The sequence below is a fragment of the Rutilus rutilus genome, assembly GCF_951802725.1.
Source record: "Rutilus rutilus genome assembly, chromosome: 3".
In the NCBI taxonomy this organism is placed as follows: Eukaryota; Metazoa; Chordata; class Actinopteri; order Cypriniformes; family Leuciscidae; genus Rutilus; species Rutilus rutilus.
In genome coordinates this window covers 40,774,537-40,796,718 of record NC_140211.1, presented here as the reverse complement: position 1 = coordinate 40,796,718, position 22,182 = coordinate 40,774,537, and the positions used below count along the sequence as shown (strand labels likewise).

The 22,182-nt window shown below is 37.4% G+C and overlaps 2 protein-coding genes across 5 annotated transcripts in view; both read right to left on the bottom strand.

Moving 5' to 3' along the window:
• The window catches only part of LOC311287105 (protein phosphatase 3 catalytic subunit alpha), a 274,952-nt gene that overhangs the window by 47,602 nt on the left and 205,168 nt on the right, over positions 1-22,182 (bottom strand). For all 4 annotated transcript variants that reach the window (XM_084403704.1, XM_084403706.1, XM_084403705.1 and 1 more), the window contains exons 3-6: positions 6,268-6,392; positions 5,973-6,084; positions 5,409-5,554; positions 3,754-3,893 (exon numbers count right to left, since the gene is read on the bottom strand). In XM_084403704.1, coding sequence (XP_084259830.1) covers positions 3,754-3,893; positions 5,409-5,554; positions 5,973-6,084; positions 6,268-6,392 — 523 coding nt within the window. The remainder of the gene's footprint in view (positions 1-3,753; positions 3,894-5,408; positions 5,555-5,972; positions 6,085-6,267; positions 6,393-22,182) is intronic.
• Positions 18,638-22,166, bottom strand: LOC311287106 (uncharacterized protein). The gene is made up of 3 exons (XM_084403708.1): positions 21,833-22,166; positions 21,464-21,638; positions 18,638-19,869 (listed from the first exon to the last, which is right to left on the bottom strand). The coding sequence occupies exons 1-3, from the start codon at positions 22,035-22,037 to the stop codon at positions 18,714-18,716; spliced, it is 1,536 nt and encodes a 511-aa protein (XP_084259834.1). The 5' UTR covers positions 22,038-22,166; the 3' UTR covers positions 18,638-18,713.

Genomic DNA, 22,182 nt, shown 5'->3' with positions numbered 1-22,182 from the left:
GTACTTACTATAGAGTTGCGTTTAGGGTTAGTTACTTGTAACTATGCATCATTTACTGTTTTTACTATAGTAAGTATATGTAGTAACGTGTAACTACGTCACCTTAAAATAAAGTTAGTTACACTTTATTTTAAGGTGTCCTTGTTACAGTTTAATCATACATTTAAGTACTGAGTAATATTAATGAACTACATGTACTTACTATAGGGTTAGGAAAATGGGTTGGTTTAGGGTTAGTTGCATGTAATTATGCATAATTTATAGTTATTACTTCAGTAACTATATGTAACATCTGTAACAAAGACACTGTAAAATAAAGTGTTACCATAAAGTGTAAGCCAGCTCTTTTCTGACTTGTCTGGCTTGTCTGGCTTGTCAAACTAACAGTGTCACAACTGACCCTGTGTTAAAACGCTCCCCCTATGTCGTGACATATTGTTGCCGTGAAATAAAATTGCTCATATCGTGATATACGGTTTTTGGTCATAAGCAAAACTGGCTAATAGTTATGCACATCTGAATATGAGGTGTTTTTTCTGTTAAGCCCTCATCAACATTTACATATCGCCTATTAATAATATGCAAGCACTGTATAATAAACTGCCAATGTAAGCAGACCATCTAAAAAAACACACACATAAGACACATTTTTTCAAACATTTGTTGTCAGGATCCAAATCTGAGCTGATGTGTGGACATCAGATGTAAGAATTAAACCTGCTATTCTTCTCTTGCATTTACTGCTTACAATCTCTTTTCTATCGCCAACAAAAGGTCATATGAATCCGTGTAGGCCTATCATTCGCTCAGTCATTTTTTTATTTAATATTTAAAGTAGAAAAATGAGAAAACAGGTCCTTTTTTGTTTTTTTCCCCCCAAAAAAACGAAAAACAAGATTTCAGCTTGATTTTTCGTTTTTCATTCTGAGGTAGAAAAATGAATAAACAGCTGGAATATTCGAAACGCCCCTTTCGTCTGATTTGTCAGCCGAAGATCAAACTGTTCCGTCATCAGTTCTTCCTCAGTTCCCACAGCAGAATAAAAGTCCTCCGTTGCCTGCAGTTGTACGGATTCTTAACGCGTTTATTGCAACTACATTTCATGTTTTTCTCATCAAACAACCAGACTAACAAATGGCTCAACACAATCCGTACCGGGGAATAGGCTAGACAGGGCTTTCTTCTGTGTAGACCAGGAGTTGCAATTTGCACAGCTCTTTGAGTAGTCTTAATGTTCTATGTACTTTTTGTACAGTATATCTGTGATTGAATGTTATGTATGGACATGATATGATATTACTTTTTCACAAGCAGATTTTAGAAAATGGTGATTTGCAATTTTGCACAGGTCTTTGAGTAGCCTTAATGTTATATGTACTTTTTGTCTTTTAACTGTTTTATCCCTGTATCTGTGTTCTGTTTCTGTTGTAATCTTTTTGTAGCAATCTCTTTATATCCAAAACGAATTTCTCCTTGGGGAGACAAATAAAGATACTTTGACTTTTGAGTTCTCATGTGCCAGGGGGTCTGTGAAATAATTAGCTATTTTCCGCACTTTAAAGTCACGTTTTTTTTTATTATCATGAAGCACGCTGTGATTTATTCCTAAGTGACTTAGGCCTATATAATGAATTTTACTTCAAAAAATCTAAAAGTTGACTTTCAAAAGTAGGTGCGCCAAGAATGCTATTCGCTGTATTTTGGTTAATTTTTGGTGTGCACCAGAAAGATGTTCAAGGAGACCGGGATGCGCTAAAGCAGCGCATCATGTAGATTTCTTTATTTTTCAAAGGCATGACATTTTGTAGTCATTTTGAATGTACACAAATATAAATGTTACTGTTTCGAATGACAGTAGGCTATTAAAGGACAGAGTATTAAGTTATTTCTCCTGCTGAGCAACAAATCCAAGTGATGGCGCCGGCGCATCGCACTTACACAACATATTATCAGTTCACTTCTGACATTGCTAACTTGACATCGCAGCCTGTTCATTATTAAAATAAAACAGTCGACCAAACATATAAAAAGTTATTCTGCTTAATTTAATTGGTCTGTTGTACAATATAACGGTTGTGCCGTCAGTCACCATACCTACTTGCTGTTATTCCAAACTCATTTCCCTTGCTGTGAAGATGCTGATTTAGCCTATACAGTTTATATTGGGACTCGATTGAAGTACGAAGCCTTCTTTACATTATTAGTTAGCATCCAAATGTTACATTGCAAATATGGAAACTTAGGACTGAATGAGAGATGCGTGAAACCAACGTCGGTACAGTTTCAGCTTCGATTAAAATAAATTTGTTTAGGCTTGGCGTTTAAAATAGGCTAAATGTTGTTTATAATAAAGGGCACAATAGGCTATTTTTATAAGCTATTATATTTTTATTGTACGTGGCTACTTATTTTTCATTCCTGTTTTCTGAATACCATTCATTTAAGGATTTGACATAGGCTACAGTAAGGGGAAGTAAAATACGCATAGCCTATATGTTATTAATAGTGTTTATAATGTTAATGTTGTATTTTATATACCGGTCTTTTATAGGCTAATAATAAAATGTTTCCCTCTCAACATGACCCAAAAGCATTCTCTGTTCTCTGGTTGTTTGATAGTCAAGTCTGAATGACAGTTCATGTGTTAACATTAATATACAGTAGGCCTATTATATAGTCAATGCATTATTCTTCTCTTTTTGTATTAGTGTTAAAAATATTTAATTTACAACTAATTATATTGATTTATATCTTAATTCATTTTTTTTTTTTTTTTACTGGGAGAGGGTTGTGTCGGTAATTTCCCCAGTACGGGTTGTGTCGAGTCATTTGTTAGTCTGGTTGTTTGATGAGAAAAACATGAAATGTAGTTGCAATAAACGCGTTAATAATCCGTACAACTGCAGGCAACGGAGGACTTTTATTCTGCTGTGGGAACTGAGGAAGAACTGATGACGGAAAAGTTTGATCTTCGGCTGACAAATCAGAGGAAAGGTTGCGTTTCATTCCCACCCACGTGTGGAAATCGAATATTCCAGCTGTTTATTAATTTTTCTACCTCAGAACGAAAAATCAAGCTGAATTCTTGTTTGTCTTTTTTGTTTTTTGGAAAAAATAAAAAACGAAGAAGGAACCGTTTTCTCATTTTTCTATTTTCAATATTAAATCAAAAAACGACTGAACGAATGATACACGGATTCATATCAAGCTTCCAAGTCCTATTTACACCTATTGAAACTATGTAGCCTATTGAAAATCTGACCTCATATCATCTGATACAATAACTATTTTTCTATCAACAGAGACAGTGATATTCCCATCAGTCCTTCCTGAATTCACACAACCAATTTCATTCTGTTGCCATTCTACAGTACGACATCCTCCTTATTAAGGCAAATCCAACACACAACATAAATCATCTTTATTTAACAGTCACTAGAGAATCAAACAATACAGCACCACTGGATAATGGTTCTTATATCCATGCTCATAGACACATGTATGCCATTTCTATTCTGTGATATGGAGGGTTTCAGAAAGACGAGGAGGCAGGAAATATCTGAATATACCCAATCTTTTTAATCTAACTGGCATGTCAATTCACTAATTTATCTCATTGTGCAATATGCTCACATAACACACTATGAGAATTATTACAATGAATCTCATGTCTAGGAATGCATACTATTTTATGTTAGAAGATGTTTTTGTGTAAAGTGCTTTCTGGTTTCCTCTTTGATGTGCTTTTGGTACCTGTAGAAATAGGAGCAGCCTCTCACTGTGTTGTGTGTGAAATGTTCCTGGGTCTTCTCGTTCCCAAAGTCCTCTAGCGGATCCGACCAAAGCAAGTCACACATTGGTCCATACGCGGGAGGCTCTTTGAATCTGTCTAACTGGAAAAAGTAAATACACTATATACTACAGAGTACTCCAGGGTTAGATAAAGCATCATAATTAACAGGAAAAAAAACAATCAGAATAAAATAGATAAAATCTGTATATTGTCACCCTTTTTTAATTACTATATGGCCACATAAGAAAAACATAGCATTTTGCAAGATTAAAGAGTCCAAACCCATTTGACCAAAGTTTTATCTGATTAAGGGCCAGATTCCAAAACAACGCCGATGGGAGTGGAAAGTTCTGCGCATGATCTACTGACAATAGTGTCTGGTTTAAGACATGTTTTTTTTTGGGTGGTAAATAATGGCACAAATACCAGTAAATTGTCAAGCGCAAACCTTAGTAAATCACCTTGTGTCATGATTAATTTAAATACTCTCCTCCCATAAATTTTGTGCCTGAAAGGGAAACTCATATAATAATGATATATAATTTTTCACTGTGTGTCTTTGGTAAATCCTGACAGTAGTTTTTATTGCCAAAAGAAGGTTTGCACTGGTGCAAGCTCTTAGTAAATCCGGCCCTTATGCTTTAAAGATATACTATAGAGGTATTGCTGTTGTACTAAGGCTAACATACTGCCAGTCACTGCCAATGCAAAGTTAATGTTTTTCTACAAGGCTAATCCGTCCTTTTTGATAACAGCTTGGGCATCTAATAAAAGATTCCACTGCATATAAACTACATAAGCAGTGGAACAAATTATTCTAAATAATCCTCAGATTAAAACTAAAATGAATTAAAAGCTCAGTGTAGGTGATAAGAACTGAATTGGTTAAGGACTTCCCCCTAATCATCAGAGCCTTGGATCTCAGTCATGATAGCAGCTTTACTGGGCTTTTACTATAAATCACCTCATATTTTTTGTAGTTGCTTTTATTTATTTATTTATTTATTTATCTATGCTTAGTATTTATTTTTTCACTTAGCAAGGGAATGGGGAGGGAAAGGTAAACATGTTGCTCCTACTGATAAAAGTCATATTTAAGAGAAAGAAATACAATATAATGGCTTTTTAAATGAAAAATTTAATAGAGAGAAGGACATTGACTTAGGAAAAATACTTTAGAGAGGTAGGGACCAGTAACCTGGTCATTTTGAAAGTTTATTCTCCATAGGAAACAGATTATTGAAATCAGAATTTCCACATTACAGTCAGTGATGAAAATAACAAATATCAGATTCATCATTTGTGCTCTGAACTGCAGGACCCTGAATATACTGTTTTTAAAAATGGCCTCTTTGTGGAAATGAACATGATTAACACTGTATCTTTTAGCTAGAGACTGATCGTGTGTTAAGGTCTAAAATGAGAGTTAATAATGTTAGTCCCTTTCTGGTGGACTAACAGTAGGAGTAAGTAGGAATGTTTTTTTTTTTCCTTGATGATCACTACTTGCACATACAATAACATGTAGCACTCCAAAGCACTGGTGTTAATAGAATTATAAATCAAAGGCTGGTTCGTTAAACAGGGAAATTACACTAGTTTGTTATATACATACTTTCCTGATGTCATCAAGGTTTGTGATTTCAGGGGACAGTCCTCCGTGTACACACAGGAATTGCTGGTTCATGAGCGCTGCCAGGGGAAGACAGTCAAAAGCATCCATACACGCATCATACACCCGCTCCGAATACTTAATTCTACCTGTCAAGGGATGAAGGAGGAACGACCAGTTGAGATGGAGGGAAAAGAAAATGACCACACATTAAAACACACTCTCACTCTTAGATGGAAAGTCTTAAAAAAGCCATCCAAACACTTCTTTAAAAAAAAAACAAAAAAAACATAGCTTTAATATGAGGTGAAGGCTTAAAACAATTGTTTTTACATGTGTAAACATTAAGATAAGCCAATAAAATGTCTGTATTCAAATACTGAGCCGGGAAGTGGCTTTACTTCTAACTAGAAATCCCAGAAAATAGATGGTAGTATGATCTGTGACCAGACCCAGCTCCCATTTATTTTTCTTATGGATGACAGTTTCATTAGGTTTTATATTGCAAAATGCAACAGTCAAAGTGTTATGTACTATGGTTATCGATGATGTGGCAGTCATACTTACATTCCTGTTTAAAAGTGAAATACTCAGTTAAATGTCTACATTCGTGGTTCCCACGCAGCAAAAACAGTGTTTTGGGGTAAAGGATTTTTAAGGCCCATAGGTACAGCACACACTAGGGACACAAAAAAACAAAAACAAGAGTAAAACAAAATGATTAGATTTAAAAGTACATACAACTGAAGCGGATTAAATCTGAAACCAATTAGACAGATTTGGGTCAATGTTTTTTAATTATTAAAATTAATAGAATGTATGAAGTGCATTATTTAGTGTTCAGATAATAGCAGTGACTTACTTCAATACTGAAATATCCTCTGTCCACATAATCGCCCAGAAAAAGGTATCGTGTGCTGGCTGGAGATCCTCCTACTTCAAAGAGCTTCATCAAGTCGAAGAACTGCCCATGAATGTCTCCACAAACTAGAGGAAACATACACAAACAGTTATTCTCTGTGCATTTCTATCATTATTAGCATTATTTCATCATCATTATTAGTGCTGTGCTAAGTCTGACCCAATTATGTACATATTGTGAAGCGTCTATACGTAAGTACAATACTTACATAAGCTGACAAAAACATGAATAAAACATTAGTTGATAAAACATAATACAGATTTGTGCACAATACCACTAACCATTACAGTACTGTGCACATTACTAAACATTTTCTTCCCGTGTCAGGACTTGGAACAGGCACAGTAGACATCCAACCTGTTTCTGAACAACACTGCTGCAGGCTTTTGAAATAAAATGCGTCACCTGGCCCCCTGTTTTATGAATAATAAATAAAAATGTACTGTGTGGGCTGAAAGACAGCTTTGTGTAAAAACATGTGTGTTGGCCCCTGGTAATATATCCAGTAACGTAGTTTTGACATCCTAATAGAGCAGGTGGAGAGAAGAGAAAGGTTTGCTGGTGTGAGCTCTGGAAACACAGGAAAAAGAATGTTTAAATCCCTCCTGGAAACCTCACTTTGACCACTGCTGCTCTGCCCTAAAGCAAGGCAATAACACTTCATCTCATCCAGCAGTGACTGTGTTTGTGTGCCTTTCCACCCTCCAGATCACTCTCACTATATTAAAAAACAGATCTGCTATGCACCTGTCCAAAGCACTGAAAAGAGGATTTATTTTACAGTGTTTGTATTTAAAATATGCTTTATCTAAATATTTAAAAGTATAAAAAACATGTTAATATATACAAATATTAAACAATTATTATTATTAACAACTGCCACAAGGAGGATAAAACAAATACTGTTTGAGGAAAGTAAATGAACGAGGAGTTATGTATATTTCCTGTCACAAAATGGGCAAAGAGATCTCGAAATCTGATTCAAACAATAATACAGTTTATGTGATATTTTACCACATAATCTATCACATTTAATCCCTAGCAATATAAAACACATGATAATGAAAAGTAAACATAAAATTACATCATCTGGTTTCAATTAGAGTATTACTTTGTCAATTTAAGGATGACCATTTAAGAATATTTGCCTGGTAGTGTTTCACATCCTCTTTGCATCAAAACACTCAGTGGACTGATACAGTACATCACACAAGTTTAACCCATACCCATACCAAGTGAACCAAAAGGAAATGTTTTATATTCTGAGATCAAAAAGGCAAAAATTCAAAAAGAGTCAATTTCCAGGTGTTTCTTTAAAGATAATATACAGTCTGATTTGTTGGTACTCTTCATTGGCAATCATTTATGCTTAAAAATTACATGTGTGAAATCAGCCTCAAGACAATAGCGTGCAACAGCAGCACATCACTGTGACTGACGTTACATAATGTCACGGAGAGACACTGAGATATAATTTCTCCATGGTAACTGAGCAGAAAGCTGGGTTCTGTTACCTTGTCAATTTGGAAAGCAAATGCTATTAAGAAAACATGTCTTTCGCCTTCATACAACCAATCAGTGTTTTGACTCTTCTTGTCAAAATGTCCATATCAATTTAATAGATCTCAGTCTCCAGATACAGGCTCCATCGACACTTTGTGCTATCCTGATTACACTAGGGCCAGTGCTTAAGTCATTTTGTTTACATGTCAATATTAGTCATTCCTTCTTTATTTCTTATTCATAGGAATGTAATGAATTTTATAAAGAGCGCTTCCTCAGTTATGCTTAATGTCATTTGCTTGAGCATGCAAATTCATGACTCATTCACTAGGGATCTTGCATTTAAAGTATTTCATGCTACTGCAACGAGAGCTGAGAGCTTATGCAGACCTTTTTGGCAACTCATATAAACAGTTATCAATTATTATATTATGTGCAGCAAGATCAAATCTTGTCTTCTTTTTTTCCCTTTTTCCCCCAACAAGCACCACTACTACAATAGCTGTAGCTTCTACTCGGTGATGGAGTATTCTTGAAAAAGTCTATCCACCATATCACCAATATAATCACCACCTCTTGTTAGAATAACCATTCGGGTAACAGGTTACAACTGTTCTTCTCAGTGTGACTTTGACATGATTGCCAGAACTAACACATAGCCTATACTGAAATCCTAAATTTAATTGGCACACAGTGCAGGTACATTGTGGACTGATTTTAGGGATATTCCAGATTTTGATTGCCATGATGCATCTTGCACATTTCACAACACTAAATGAAATACCCAGTGTGTGGAGCTAAACCATGTTCATATTTATGCGAAACGTGAGTCCTGCATTTGTTTATTATGTTCTCTCGCATGCGTCGTGGCACTCTCGTGAACTCAGGTCAGAGGCCCACACGGAAGAAAATGAATAGTTGAATAAAGTCGTTATTTTTGGGGGTTTTTGCGCACAAAAAGTATTCTCGTCGCTTGATAAACTTAAGGTTGAGCCACTGTAGTCACTTGGACAATTTTAACAATATCTTTAACTTTTCTGGGCCGGCAGATGCAATTACCTAGCAGCCAATGAAGGAGTGAGACAGCTCTCAGATTTTATCAAAAATATCTTAATTTGTGTTCCGAAGATGAACGAAAGTCTTACGGAGTTGGAACAACATGAGGGTGAGTAATTACTGACAGAATTTACATTTCTGGGTGAACTAACCCTTTAAGGTTTGGGTTGTTGTTTATTAGCAAGTTGCAAGATTTTAATATTTTGCCTTCAAATAGGCCTAGGCTATGCCTGTTGTGGTTGTATTTGTTTGTTGTTAAGTAAAATGAACTAGAGAACAGTCAGGAATTCTGAATGTGCATTTAAGTCTTTTCATATCTACATAACATAACATAGGCCTATAACAGTTGCTTAATGTCTTTATAATAAATGCATCAAAACTATCATATTGTATTATTTGTCTGATTATGTTCATTTATCCATGTTTCATCCATCCATAATCATGAATCGTGATTTGTTTTTAAAATTGTTTGTATGCAACGCACAAGTTTGTGCATACGCATGCTTAGTGAATGAGACCCAATGTTTTTTATATACGTTTTCATATCTGAATAACGATAGGAAAAAAACAATGAAAATGGAGCACAAGAGACCTCTGCCATCAGCTCCATGACATATGCTGTCATTTGAATACAAATTGGACACTTAAAAAAAAGATTTTTTAACTTTAATCCACAAATGTATTTGTACGCACACAAGCACATGTCTGTGTGTATGTGTCGTGTGTATGTGTGTTGCTTTCCCCTGTGACCAGGAGAGTAGAACAGTCAAATGTCTTGTGGAATCGACCAATTAGCATCTGTTGAAGAGACTGTGGCAGGAAGCAATTAGGCAGACTTATGAGACTCCAGAGACGACATTATCTGTAGTGAATCTGCCTTCCTCAGACTAGCTGTCCGTAAACATGTCCTTTAACAGAAAGACTCTTTAAAGAGCCTTGATGTCAGCAAATTGTGACTCACACATCTGAAGGAAATTCTGTGAAATGTTGTTAAGGTGCAGTCATTCACAGGAGAATGACTATTATCAAATTTCTGCCAATAATAAAAAAAAAAGGTCCAAATTTCAGAAGTAACAAGAAGTATAGCATTGTTTGTGCATAAGTACATACGTAAAGGGACAGTGTCTGAAATGTAAATATGACTAATGGATTTGTCAAACAAATAAACAATTAAATATTTTTGTTCAAAATAGTTATTACTGTATATAGGGTACAATCTTAGAGGAAAACCGTTGATTCAAATATTTATTGTGTCAATAGTTATTGAAAATGACATTAACATAATAAGTGCTGAGAATAAATGTTGTTTTTTAAGTTTGAAGTTTTTCCAAACCAACATCCTAAAATTCTTACTTTCTCTCATAAATACACTGCAAGGCCAAAACATACATTACCTCACTCACGATGTTTGATCTCTTAGCCAATAGCAGTCAAACCAGTGGTTACCATCACCATGGAAACATTGCTCATTGGCATGGAAACGGCCAACCAATGAAGTTCACCCGAGCAGTGCAACTTTTTGCATTCAAACTTTACATTATCTCCGTACTGCTGTTTAGAAAGGCTGCAGTTGAGTTTTTATAATGCTTTATATAAGAGTGCATGGATAGTACAAAAAGAGCTCGTCTATAAACTCACTCAAAAAGACTGAAATGTCCAGCTGTAAATTAGATGTTTTGGACAGATAAAAAGTGATATTCATCCCATGGCAGAGGTAATATCCCGGCATTAGTGTTTCAACTCTGCGTTGTTTTGTCTGGTTAAAGGAAAGAAAAGCCATAAAAAGATATATGTGCATCCTTGTATTAGTCTGGTAAAAGTGTAATGTTAAGGCATAGCATGAAAGCACAAGCGGCAAACATATTATAATTGAGAAAACCACTCAAAAAGATAGGTACTGAAATGTACATATTCTCCGAGTGCTGCAGTTTGTGTAATACACATTGTCAAGGCAGAGTTAAGAGCACACACTCATACTAACATACAAAGCAGGAGTCACAACCAGATCCTACATGAAATTAGGGAGTGGGAGTACATGAGAGGGAAGCGGAGAGATTGTTCTGACTGCACAACTATCAGCAGGCCAGAATGTGGGTGAAACACATTACACAACACAGACCCACTTGCTTTAGCCCACATGAGGCCATCACAGGAGTGTGCACACACACACACACACACACACACACACACACGGTTTACGGCGACTCTCCATAGGTGTAAATATTTTTTATACTGAGCTAATTATTGTTTTTTATCCCCTAACCTTTCCATCACAGAAAACTTTCGGCATTAAAAAAATCATTTAGTCATGTTAAAAAATCATTAGTATGTTTTTTAAGCCATTTGGTTTATGAGGACACAGTAAGTGTTATTATGACATAACAAAATCTGCATAAATAAACAAGCAATAAATAAACACACTTTCCAACTTATAATCTAAAGAGAATTTCATGAACAATGTTGTTGATATGAAATATTTCTGGATTAAAATATCCCAAAACCACTAAAACGGTGTTATATATTTCGTTGACTTGTAAACTTACATTATCTCAAATGCTTCCAACAATGTTTAAATCCAGAGAAATCAGCTATTTTAACCAGTGTAACAACCCATGTCATTGCGTCGACTGTCAATGACGTCATATACGCGCTATCCTTGATTTCCGCAGAAACCATGGAAACACCAAAGATTCTTTAATATAGTATGCGTTTTATTAGACAGATGAGTAACTGTTTGGATACCTTTATCAAGAGAAAACTAACATATACTGTTATATAGGTCAACTTATATACTGTAGGTTAGCCTTATTGTTTGAATCTCTTGTTTTCTTGATTTAGGCATGTCTGTACCATGCCTCAGAGACAGCACTATTTTGTCAACTGGCTAACATAGCAAAATTTGTAGTAACAGTAATGCAGCATTTTCTCCACCATACAATATATTTTTTAATTAATTGCATGCCATTTAGCAGCACAAGTCATCCAGCATTTATTAATATGATATTCTAATATCGATCTAGCTTACTGCAGTGTGCAGCAAGTCTCATAGCAGCCACCGAGTGAACGAACAGAGTAACATTATAACATACCTTTCAACACACTTAAATGTATTTTTAGTATGACTATTTTGTGAAGTAAAACAGGGCTGCATTAATCCAAATTCAGCACTTGTGGCTGTTTTATTAGGGCCTGTTTACACCTGGTCACTTCATGGGTTTTCTGTGATCGGAGAGCTATCCGATCATGAAAAGACCAGGTATAAATGCCCTCCGAAATGCTTTCGAGAATGCTTTGCTAAAACTACTTCAGGAGATGGTCTGAAACACATTCCAGACAAAACTGGACAAGTGTAAATGCATCTGGTTGTTGAAACCACATATGTAAATATACTTTTCCCAAAATCTAAAAAAAAATAAACAAGTGAGAGTGTGTTATAGGCTATTTGACATGTTATAGCCAGATATGATGGCACTACCGCAACACGCATCACCACAGATTAATTGCTGTGTATCTCTTCAGCAGATGTGTATATGCTGTGTATCTCTTCTCTTCAAATGAAACAGAAAGTAAGTCGCAGATGCTCAAAACATCTTCATTAATCATCTTCATTAAAAGTAGTGAGACTAAATGATCTTACCAGTGCTGTTGCCACTCTCTCTCCTATTGCGGTCTTTGATCTTGAATTTAGCTAATGATTATCAAAATGAAGCTCATATCTGTTGCTTTCGCTAACGTGAACTCCGTTAACTTTGCATATAGCGTGGATATTGGAGATCGGATTTATATTTGTTTTGAGGAGACACATTTATTTGGGCAAGTGTAAAATGAAACCGTTTTAACAAATCAGATCAGTAAAAACGCATGAAATGACTAGGTGTAAACAGGCCCTTAGAATGAACTAAAATAATGTGAATTTAAGTGATAAAACACAGCTAAAAAAAATTATGTTCAGGAAAGAATGTGGCAGAAATTTAACGTAACCTTAATCGAAAATAAACAACAAAACAAAAGGAGCGGGAGCGGCAGCTGCCGACTGCAGCAATTAAGCATAATAAAAACAGCAACGTAAAATGTCCTAGGCTCTCGGCACCGCCCTGCTTCATACCAGAGTACTTTTAATAAAACTTGAATACATTGGCTCACCCATGAACATGATTTCTGCCTGAGTCCTATTGGATTGCTTTCCATTTGATGTGGAGATGAAGACAACAACTCCCATGATTCCACGCTCATTCACAACATCATCAAGCTACGCCTTGGTTATTTTTTTAAATAAGAGACCACTAGTGGTGAAGTTTATATACTGTGCCTTTAAACGGTAATCTACAATACATGTAGATAGTGTTGTAGTTGTTTTTATTACTGCAACACTAGATAGGTTTATCCTAATTGGCTATGTATGGTTGTGGTACAGTTGTGTTATGCACGGAATGATTCATAATCAATCCACTTCAGGAAGGGACATACAGCTGATACTTTTGTGAAACATCCACATCCTCAATAATCTCCTCCAAAAGCTGTTTGATGTTTTCAGTTTTACTTTTGCCAATTGTATATTACGCGTTTCCTCCATGTGTGGTCACTTAATCCATGTCTTAGACTTAGATTCTTTAGCACTTACTCTATTTTTATAAAATTAAGAAGAGAAAAGCCAAGTCAATACCAGCTCATTTACATTATATTTTACAAGGGTTTTGCAGCTCAATGTAAGGTTTAAAACTTAAATTTAAAACAGTAACATCTGATTAGTGTAGTCTCAGAGGTTATGATGGGAGATTATCCCAGCCAGGTGTCTCTCATAAAACAAATAGGTGCATTATATTATTGCCTTTATATACAACCATTAGTATGTACAGTATTAACAGTGCTGCTAATTGGATATTGGACAACAAAAAGCATTTTGGAAACCTCAGGATAACTGGAATTCTGGCATTTTGAACCAAATGAGATCATTCAAATAACTGAGATCATTCCCAACATGCATATATAAAAAAGCATAAGGTAATATGAAGGTCTGGCTCCTAAAAGCCCAGAAAAATTCGTAGTTTCAGCCCTCTTTAGCAGCTTCAGTACTAACATCCAATCACGTGTCATTTCCACTAAGAACACACCATTAAGTAGGGGAGACATCATTTAACAAGGCCCATTTGGTGTCTCTAGACGGCCTGAGAAGGTTGACTTAATATTAAGTTGATAATTCCATTCCACAACCAACACATTTAAGATACAACAGTTAGGTCCAGTGAAAGGCACTTTAAAGTCCAGATGCACTGCGGCTGAACTCTGTTTAGCAGAGATAGAGAACACCTTTCTAAAGCTTCTAATCTGGTCCTTCTCACATGGTCCTAAGTATTCAGACCCTTTGCTCAGTATTTAGTAGAAGCACCCTTTTTATCTAATACAGCCATGAGTCTTTTTGGGAAAGATGCAACAAGTTTTTCACACCTGGATTTGGGTATCCTCTGCCATTCCTCCTTGTAGATCCTCTCCAGTTCTGTCAGGTTGGATGGTAAACGTTGGTGGACAGCCATTTTCAGGTCTCTCCAGAGATGCTCAATTGGGTTTAAGTCAGGGCTCTGGCTGGGCCATTCAAGAACAGTCACGGAGTTGTTGTGAAGCCACTCCTTCGTTATTTTAGCTGTGTGCTTAGGGTCATTGTCTTGTTGGAAGGTGAACCTTCGGCCCAGTCTGAGGTCCAGAGCACTCTGGAGAAGGTTTTCGTCGGATATCCCTGTACTTGGCCGCATTCATCTTTCCCTCGATTGAAACCAGTCGTCCTGTCCCTGCAGCTGAAAAACACCCCCACAGCATGATGCTGCCACCACCATGCTTCACTGTTGAGACTGTATTGGACAGGTGATGAGCAGTGCCTGGTTTTCTCCACACATACCGCTTAGAATTAAGGCCAAAAAGTTATATCTTGGTCTCATCAGACCAGAGAATCTTATTTATCACCATCTTGGAGTCCTTCAGGTGTGCTTTCATGTGTCTTGCACTGAGGAGAGGCTTCCGTCGGGCCACTCTGCCATAAAGCCCCGACTGGTGGATGGCTGCAGTGATGGTTGGCTTACTACAACTTTCTCCCATCTCCCGACTGCATCTCTGGAGCTCAGCCACAGTGATCTTTGGGTTCTTCTTTACCTCTCTCACCAAGGCTCTTCTCCCCTGATAGCTCAGTTTGGCCGGACGGCCAGCTCTAGGAAGGGTTCTGGTCGTCCCAAATGTCTTCCATTTAAGGATTATGGAGGCCACTGTGCTCTTAGGAACCTTAAGTGCAGCAGAAATTTTTTTGTAACCTTGGCCAGATCTGTGCCTTGCCACAATTCTGTCTCTGAGCTCTTCAGGCAGTTCCTTTGACCTCATGATTCTCATTTGCTCTGACATGCACTGTGAGCTTTAAGGTCTTATAGAGCTCCGGACCCCACGTGACCACCAGTGTTCGGGCCGCCATTTTGGCAGTAAAATGGCAAGCGCCAGCGCCACCGCCGAAGCTTTCAAGCCATCGGAGTACTCATCTCACTTTAATTCGCATGACATTGAGCTTTATATAAAAAAATTAAATAGGTTAAATATTACCGACCCATACAATGCCCCCGGGGTGCTTTTCACAAGTATCTCCGCTGAAGAAGACGTCCCAGATCTGCAGTATCCGGATATATATAATTACCTGATAAACTTCCCATCTTCCTACTCGGGTGACTCTCTAAAAGCCTACAAAAGCCTGGAGGGTTACAAATGGACTCAGTCTGGCTTTGTAACGAACATCCAGATGTGGAATCTTCAAGCAAAAAAATGCTGCATCATCACTGGAAGGGTAAGTGTCCAAGTTTAATAGGTAGTAGTGTAACGTTAGCATGGCTAGTTGTTTGTTTATGTTAGCTTGGCTAGCTACCGCGGTGCGTCTGGCTATCTGTAGCTAGTTTGTATCTTTAATGTACTCAACCAAGTTAGCTGACATTTTTAATTTCATGTATAGGTTAATCATTCCCAAAGGCTTAATGACCCTCAGTTAAAGCCATGGATGGTGGTGAGGAATGATGGGGTTGTCTTGGGAGCCCACTGCAATTGCACAGCTGGACTTGGTGAGAGCTGCTCCCATGTGTCAGCTGTGTTGTTCAGCATATGGCAGCATAACAATGGAAGAAAAGAAGAGATAGCTGTAACATCTAAGAAGTGCAAGTGGGCCACCCCAAGTGAGGACTCTTTAAAGAAAGTGGAGTATCAGCAGGGCAAGGACATAATTTTTAACAACACTCAACAATGTAAAAAAGGAAAATCTTCGAAAGGTCATTCTACCCCCCCAGCTTTCCCACCTCTGACCGCTGCTGAGCAAGCCCAACTCTACAACAACCTCTCCCAATGCCGCACACAAGAGGAGCAGATCATCAAACCAGTAGTCCTGTCTGTTGTCAAAGAGTATGCAGCATCCTATGTGCCAAAGGCTGTCATGCTGGATCTACCAGAACCCCTCACCAACCTGTATAACAAGCAGATAAGAGACCTCAACCTGGCAGAGTTACAAGATCGAGCAGAAGCACTATTTGAAGACATAACTGTGACCAAAGAACAGGTACAGAAAATTGTATCTATCATTGCTGGAATGTGTGTGTGTCTGTGTCAGAGAGAGAGAGGCATGGGCACGATCAAACAGTGGAAACATAAAAACATACTCTGTGATTTTGTTCTTACAAGACATTATTCAAACTGCAAAGTGTTTAGCCTACTTATATTTGTGTAAAACACAACACTGTGCTTTTGTTAAACTGTTACCACTGTCAACCAACCAACCAAACACACACACACACACACACACACAGTTCAAAAGCAAATATTATCTCATCTTTTGGACATTCATCATATTGCACTGGTTTTCATTTCTTGTAATAAAACAGAGCACTAATCTGTTTATTTTTAAGTTACACATTCTACATTGATTAAAAAAGAAAAACAAATGTGTTTTTAATGGTAGTATTATTTTATACAGAAATAAATGATTTAAGATTCAGATGTTATGTATTTATGTTAATTACAATTTTAAGGAAACAAATATATTGATCTGAAAACATAGCAAATTAATTTTAAATTATGTGCTAACTTAAAATGTTATGTGTAACAGTTTGGATCGTCATGTTTTCAGAGTGATATTGTAGAGAAGGAGACCCGAGCCCAGTCCAAGTCCAAAATCTGGTTTGAGCAAAGGAGTGGTAGGGTAACAGGATCTACCTTCAGAGCAGCCACAAAGACAGACATCAGAAAGCCTGCAGTGTCTCTGATAAGACAAATATGCTACCCAAAGTCCCATAGTTTCACCAGTGAGGCTACCAGGTATTCATGAGCATAGAAGAGTTAGGGTAAAATGGGGCATGCAGTGTGTAACTGCTCCTGTGTATAAAATTGTCATTTCCAGATGGTGTACAATCAAGTGAATGTGATGTATGTAAAAGAACAGGGAGGGTAAATCCAGGAAGTACTATTCTAAAAAAGCAGGAGTGTAAAACCAAGTAGTATCAATTTGAAAGAGCAGGGAGGTACCAATGTGGGGTGGCATTACTATTGTCCAAAACTGGTGTTTGGTGTTTTAAGCCCCCAACGGCGCCTTCCAGGCAGCGAGGGGATGGGTAGGTTTAAGGTTGAGGGTAGGGTTAGCTGCCTCTAAAGAGCCATTGGGGGCTTAAAACACCATCGAGCTCCAAAACTAATGTTATTGTTGTTTCTTCAGATGGGGATGTCAGCACGAGGAATTGGCAATAAAATACTATGAAATGCAGCATCGCCTCTCACACACGGATGTCATAGTAGGAACAGCTGGATTCAGGATTTCACCCCTGCACCCATTTATTGGGGCCTCACCTGATGGCTTTGTTTCCTGCAGCTGCTGTGGTTCAGGTGTCATTGAAATTAAGTGCCCATTTTCTGTAAAGGACCTTTCTGTTAATGAGGCAGCAAATTCTGTTGCACACTTTTGCCTTGAAAAAGATGCGCAAGGAAAAGTTAGACTGAAGCGGGACCATGCATACTATTATCAAGTGCAGATGCAGCTATTTGTTACTGACAAACCATATTGTGATTTCATTCTGTGGACTGAAAGAGAAAGTACTTCACCTTTTGTTGAACGTGTCACACCTGATGTGGCATTCTTTGCCAAAGAATTGGAATGTGCTTGTGACTTCTTTAAAAAATGTATCATCCCAGAGCTGCTAGCCAAGTATTTTTCTGCACCAAAACCAGCATTTGCTGATCATAGTCAGCAACAGTGGTGCTACTGCCGTGAGCCAGAAGCAGGGAACATGTTGGTCTGTGCATCAGGTTTTTGTTCAGTTAAAAAGTTTCACCAAACCTGCCTTCACATGAAAAGGGTCCCAAAACAGTGGGTATGTCCCAGCTGCCGAAAAGTAATCAATGCCCAAAAACGAAAAAAACCTTAGTGAGGAGACTGTGAAATGAGTTAATAGTAGTAGCTGATACTGTGAAATGAGTTAATTGTAGTAGCTGATACTGTACCCTCTTATTTATGAATAAACAGTTGTTAAACCAATGTTGTTCTCTTCCCCATCATTAGTATTAAGTATCTGTAGCAATCAAGGATATGAAACATGGGTAGGTCATTCATATCAAACACACCAGATCATATATCTGCTTGGGTGGAACTCAGTTAGAATGGGTGGATGTGCAGCTTGATCTGTAAACAGAATGTGATCGCATCAGAATAGCAAGTGATCAAAAGTAATGTCACAACAAGGAAGCAGGAAGTGAGAGTCAAAAAGGTTTATTTCCTGGTTGAGCACATCTGTAGCCAGTCACATCAGTTCAATTTACTGTACATCCCATCACTGGAAGGACACCACAGATTCAGACACATTTGTAAGTGCACAACACATGCTCACAATCTTGTCAAGGTAGGTAACATCATTTTCTCTGTCTATGTCTGTGAAACTTATGGGGAAAGTGCTTTGCAAGACTGTGTACTTTTGACGGAGAACTCCTATTACTCTTTCTATGTGTATCCTAAGAGAGGCTAGACATCTGGTGTTCTCCAAGTCAACAGGATCTAACTGCTTCTTTCCACGAGTAAATGCTGGAATCTTTAATTCAGCTTGGCATCTCTGAATGGACTCTTTAACCAGGAAACCTCTGTCCGCTAAAACTACATCCCCTGGGAACAAATTAGATAAAAAGTTACTTTGTTCTGTGATGAACTTATCACTTGTGCGACCTCCCCATCCAGTGGAAATGAAACAAATGGAACCTTGAGGGCAAATTGCAATTAAATATTTCATTGTGTGGTGTGATTTGTACGAGGAGTAACACTGAGCACTGGCTAGCAATCTACTGTGTTTCTCTAGAAATATTTCAAAACAATCTATAATGCAAACTGTCTTTTCAAAGCTACTGTTTCGAAATGCATATGGAAGAGATTTTCTTAAGTATTCTCTGTCAGGCCACAACACTAGACTTGGCACCAGTCTACAATGCATCACACTAATACAGTGTTTGAAGAGCTTTGAAACAGTGGTTGAGTCAATACCAAAATAAAAAGACAAAAATTCAAAGGACAAGTTCATTCTAAGCTTCATTAAAGTTAACATGTACTGCTGAAAACATGTTAAACAAGATTTAAGTTTGAGAAAAGGAGCCACAATATGAAAAATTGTCATGAGAATTGAATATGTTGATAAACCAGTGAGAGTATTAACCCTTTTATCGTCGTTATGCAAGTTCATTTCATTCAGTGTAGTCCTATTCATTTTTTCCTTCAACAACATATTTTCAGTCCTCAGAGCTTGGCATTCTTGCTCAAGAGATTGGACGTGTTTACCACAGGTTTCAGTGCTGCATGGTGGAGTTGCTGGATCATCCTCAAGGAGAACAGGCTGGACATCATTTCCAGGTTCTTCATGGGTAGATTCCTTCAAAGGCTCTGTGGTGGGAGTTTGGTCTGCAGGAGGATCCTTGTTGCTGTCTTGGGGACAATCGGTTGATGCTCTGGTGAAAACACAAAAGTAGAAGATTAAAGGGCACCTATTATGGAATTTTGAAATTTACCTTTCATGTAGTGTGTAACATAGATCTAAGTGAACAAAAACATCCTGCAAAGTTTGAAATATGAAAATGCACCGTATATAAAGTTATTGTCTTTCAAAAGTAAGAGTCGACTCTGAGTCATTTTTATGAATCGTTAGAAGACCGAAGCTTTTTCTCTGACTAGATGACGTCAACTTGTCAAGTTATTTGAATACGATACGCCCACTTATTGCGCTCCAAGGCCAGGGAAAACTTGAAAACAATGTTGAAAACATCACGGCGACGAGACGCTGTGTTCTGAAGCATTTGAAGACTATCAGTGGCTACAATTCATATATGCAACTATACCACAGTAGTATAGTCCGAGCCTTGTGCTTTGTTCGCGCCATTTTGAAGACGATTGCTTTACCAACTTAAATGCAATCAAACTTGGATTCGCGAGCCGGCTGATATTGAAGGAAGGTTCAGTTCTAAGTGTATTTGCATCAGCTTCCTCCTCCGTATCACAACCTGTAAGTGTTATTAATAAGTGTTGCTTTTATGTTTTATGTAGCATGCTTAATAATTATTTGGTTTGTTGTGTAAGCACCGTGTAGCTTCTAGGTCTTCAATGACAATTGTATTGAGATATGTGAAGTGTTTGTCGTTGTTTTCGGAGTTGTCTTAAAGAATAGAGTAATACCTCGAAACTGCTTTTTTTTTCTTTTTTTTTTTAACGTTATGTTTATGCCTCGGGCTAACGCAAACAAAGACTGATTGTGCTTTTACAATATGAACTCTGGGCTATGCTCGCTAACATAACATTAAATTCCTTATCTCATTTTAAATGTTTTACTACAAACTACAAAGCAGCGGACTATAATCATTATTATAACACAATGTAATTGATAAAAGCATAATTGTACTCTGTGTTAAACAATAAGTATTATCTCTGTAAACACTGCTAACATCATCGGACCAATCACCACAGATTAGCGTCACGTAAAGGCGGGGTTTTGAAAAGTGATTCACTAAACGAATCATTTGAGAATCGCGGTCAAAACAGGTAAAAATAAATGCATATTATAAGAAAACTAAAGTCTTTTTTGTCATTGCATGCATGCAAAACTGTTGTTGGGGACTTCTAAAACAATATTAGGAACATTTTAAATGCCATAATAGGTGCTCTTTAAAGAGTATATGTATACACAACTGATGACAGTTTGTCATTTTTTTGTCAATCACTCTCTGTTTTCTGCAGTATATACTAGCTTTCATTAGTAAGTAAGTAAATTTTACTTGTATAGCACATTTACATCATAATATATATTATCGATAGCCTACTAGATACATATTGACAATGACAGTGACAGTGACAATCACATGCATAGTCAGTTGTTGCTAAATGCAAGTCGGTAGAGGTGTGTGATGATTTCAAAACAGTCACAGATGTTATGGTTTTTAGCTCATTGGGTGTTATTAAACCTACAATGAATTGTGCGAAAACTTTTTGGTTTATAATTTTAAAGTCCATGGAAGTGGGGTTGAACAGGTTAAGAAACTTTGATATATTCACCTGGGAGGGATGGCTTTCGCAGATAGCTTTGTCTGCTCTATCTTCTGTAGCTTTGCTTTCTGTCGTCTGTTGAAAACCTCCAGTCTCATTTTTCTTTTCCTCTTCTCTGGAGATGGAACGTAGTTGAAAATAGATGGAACAAAGTCCGGACTCAAGGGATTATCACTCTTTCTCCCTACAAAATAAATAGAAACATTTCAGTATCGAACTGGGTTTTGTTTACTACGTTAGCACTTGCTAGCTTACATGACATTGTTAGCCCCACGAATTGCATGCTATAATTCAATTAACGTTAGCTAGTATTAAACTGATCAGAAACCACAATTATAGCCTATTAAATAATTAAGATACTTATGTTCGGTAACTTACCTGATATGAAGTGATCGCTACACAAGCGGAATCCAACGGCTGGGGAGTCCCATCTTTCAGTCTTGTTTTGCTTGCTTCTGGCTCTTTTAATGGCGCTGATCCACTTAGCTCGCCTCTCCGCATCTTTAGGAATGCGGTAAAACGACGTACCTTTCTTTTTCCCTCGTTTATTTGTGCAACCTGGTGCACAACAGTTATCGACCATGTTTAGCCGCCTTCACCACAACAGTCTGCCAGTCTGCCGAATGCTGCCAAAATGGCGGTGCGCACGGTTTCCTGTCACGTAACTACGTCATCCCCCGGAACTCTATATAGACAGGTGTGTGGCTTTCCTAATCAAGTCCAATCAG

Bases quoted from the DNA above. Each gene is read 5' to 3' on its own strand.
- LOC311287106 (XM_084403708.1), bottom strand. From the start codon at position 22,037: ATGGTCGATAACTGTTGTGCACCAGGTTGCACAAATAAACGAGGGAAA. The intron at 21,639-21,832 runs GTAAGTTACCGA...TTTATTTTGTAG, and splicing joins TAGCGATCACTTCATATCAG to GGAGAAAGAGTGATAATCCC. The intron at 19,870-21,463 runs GTGAATATATCA...TGTTTTCACCAG, and splicing joins GCGAAAGCCATCCCTCCCAG to AGCATCAACCGATTGTCCCC.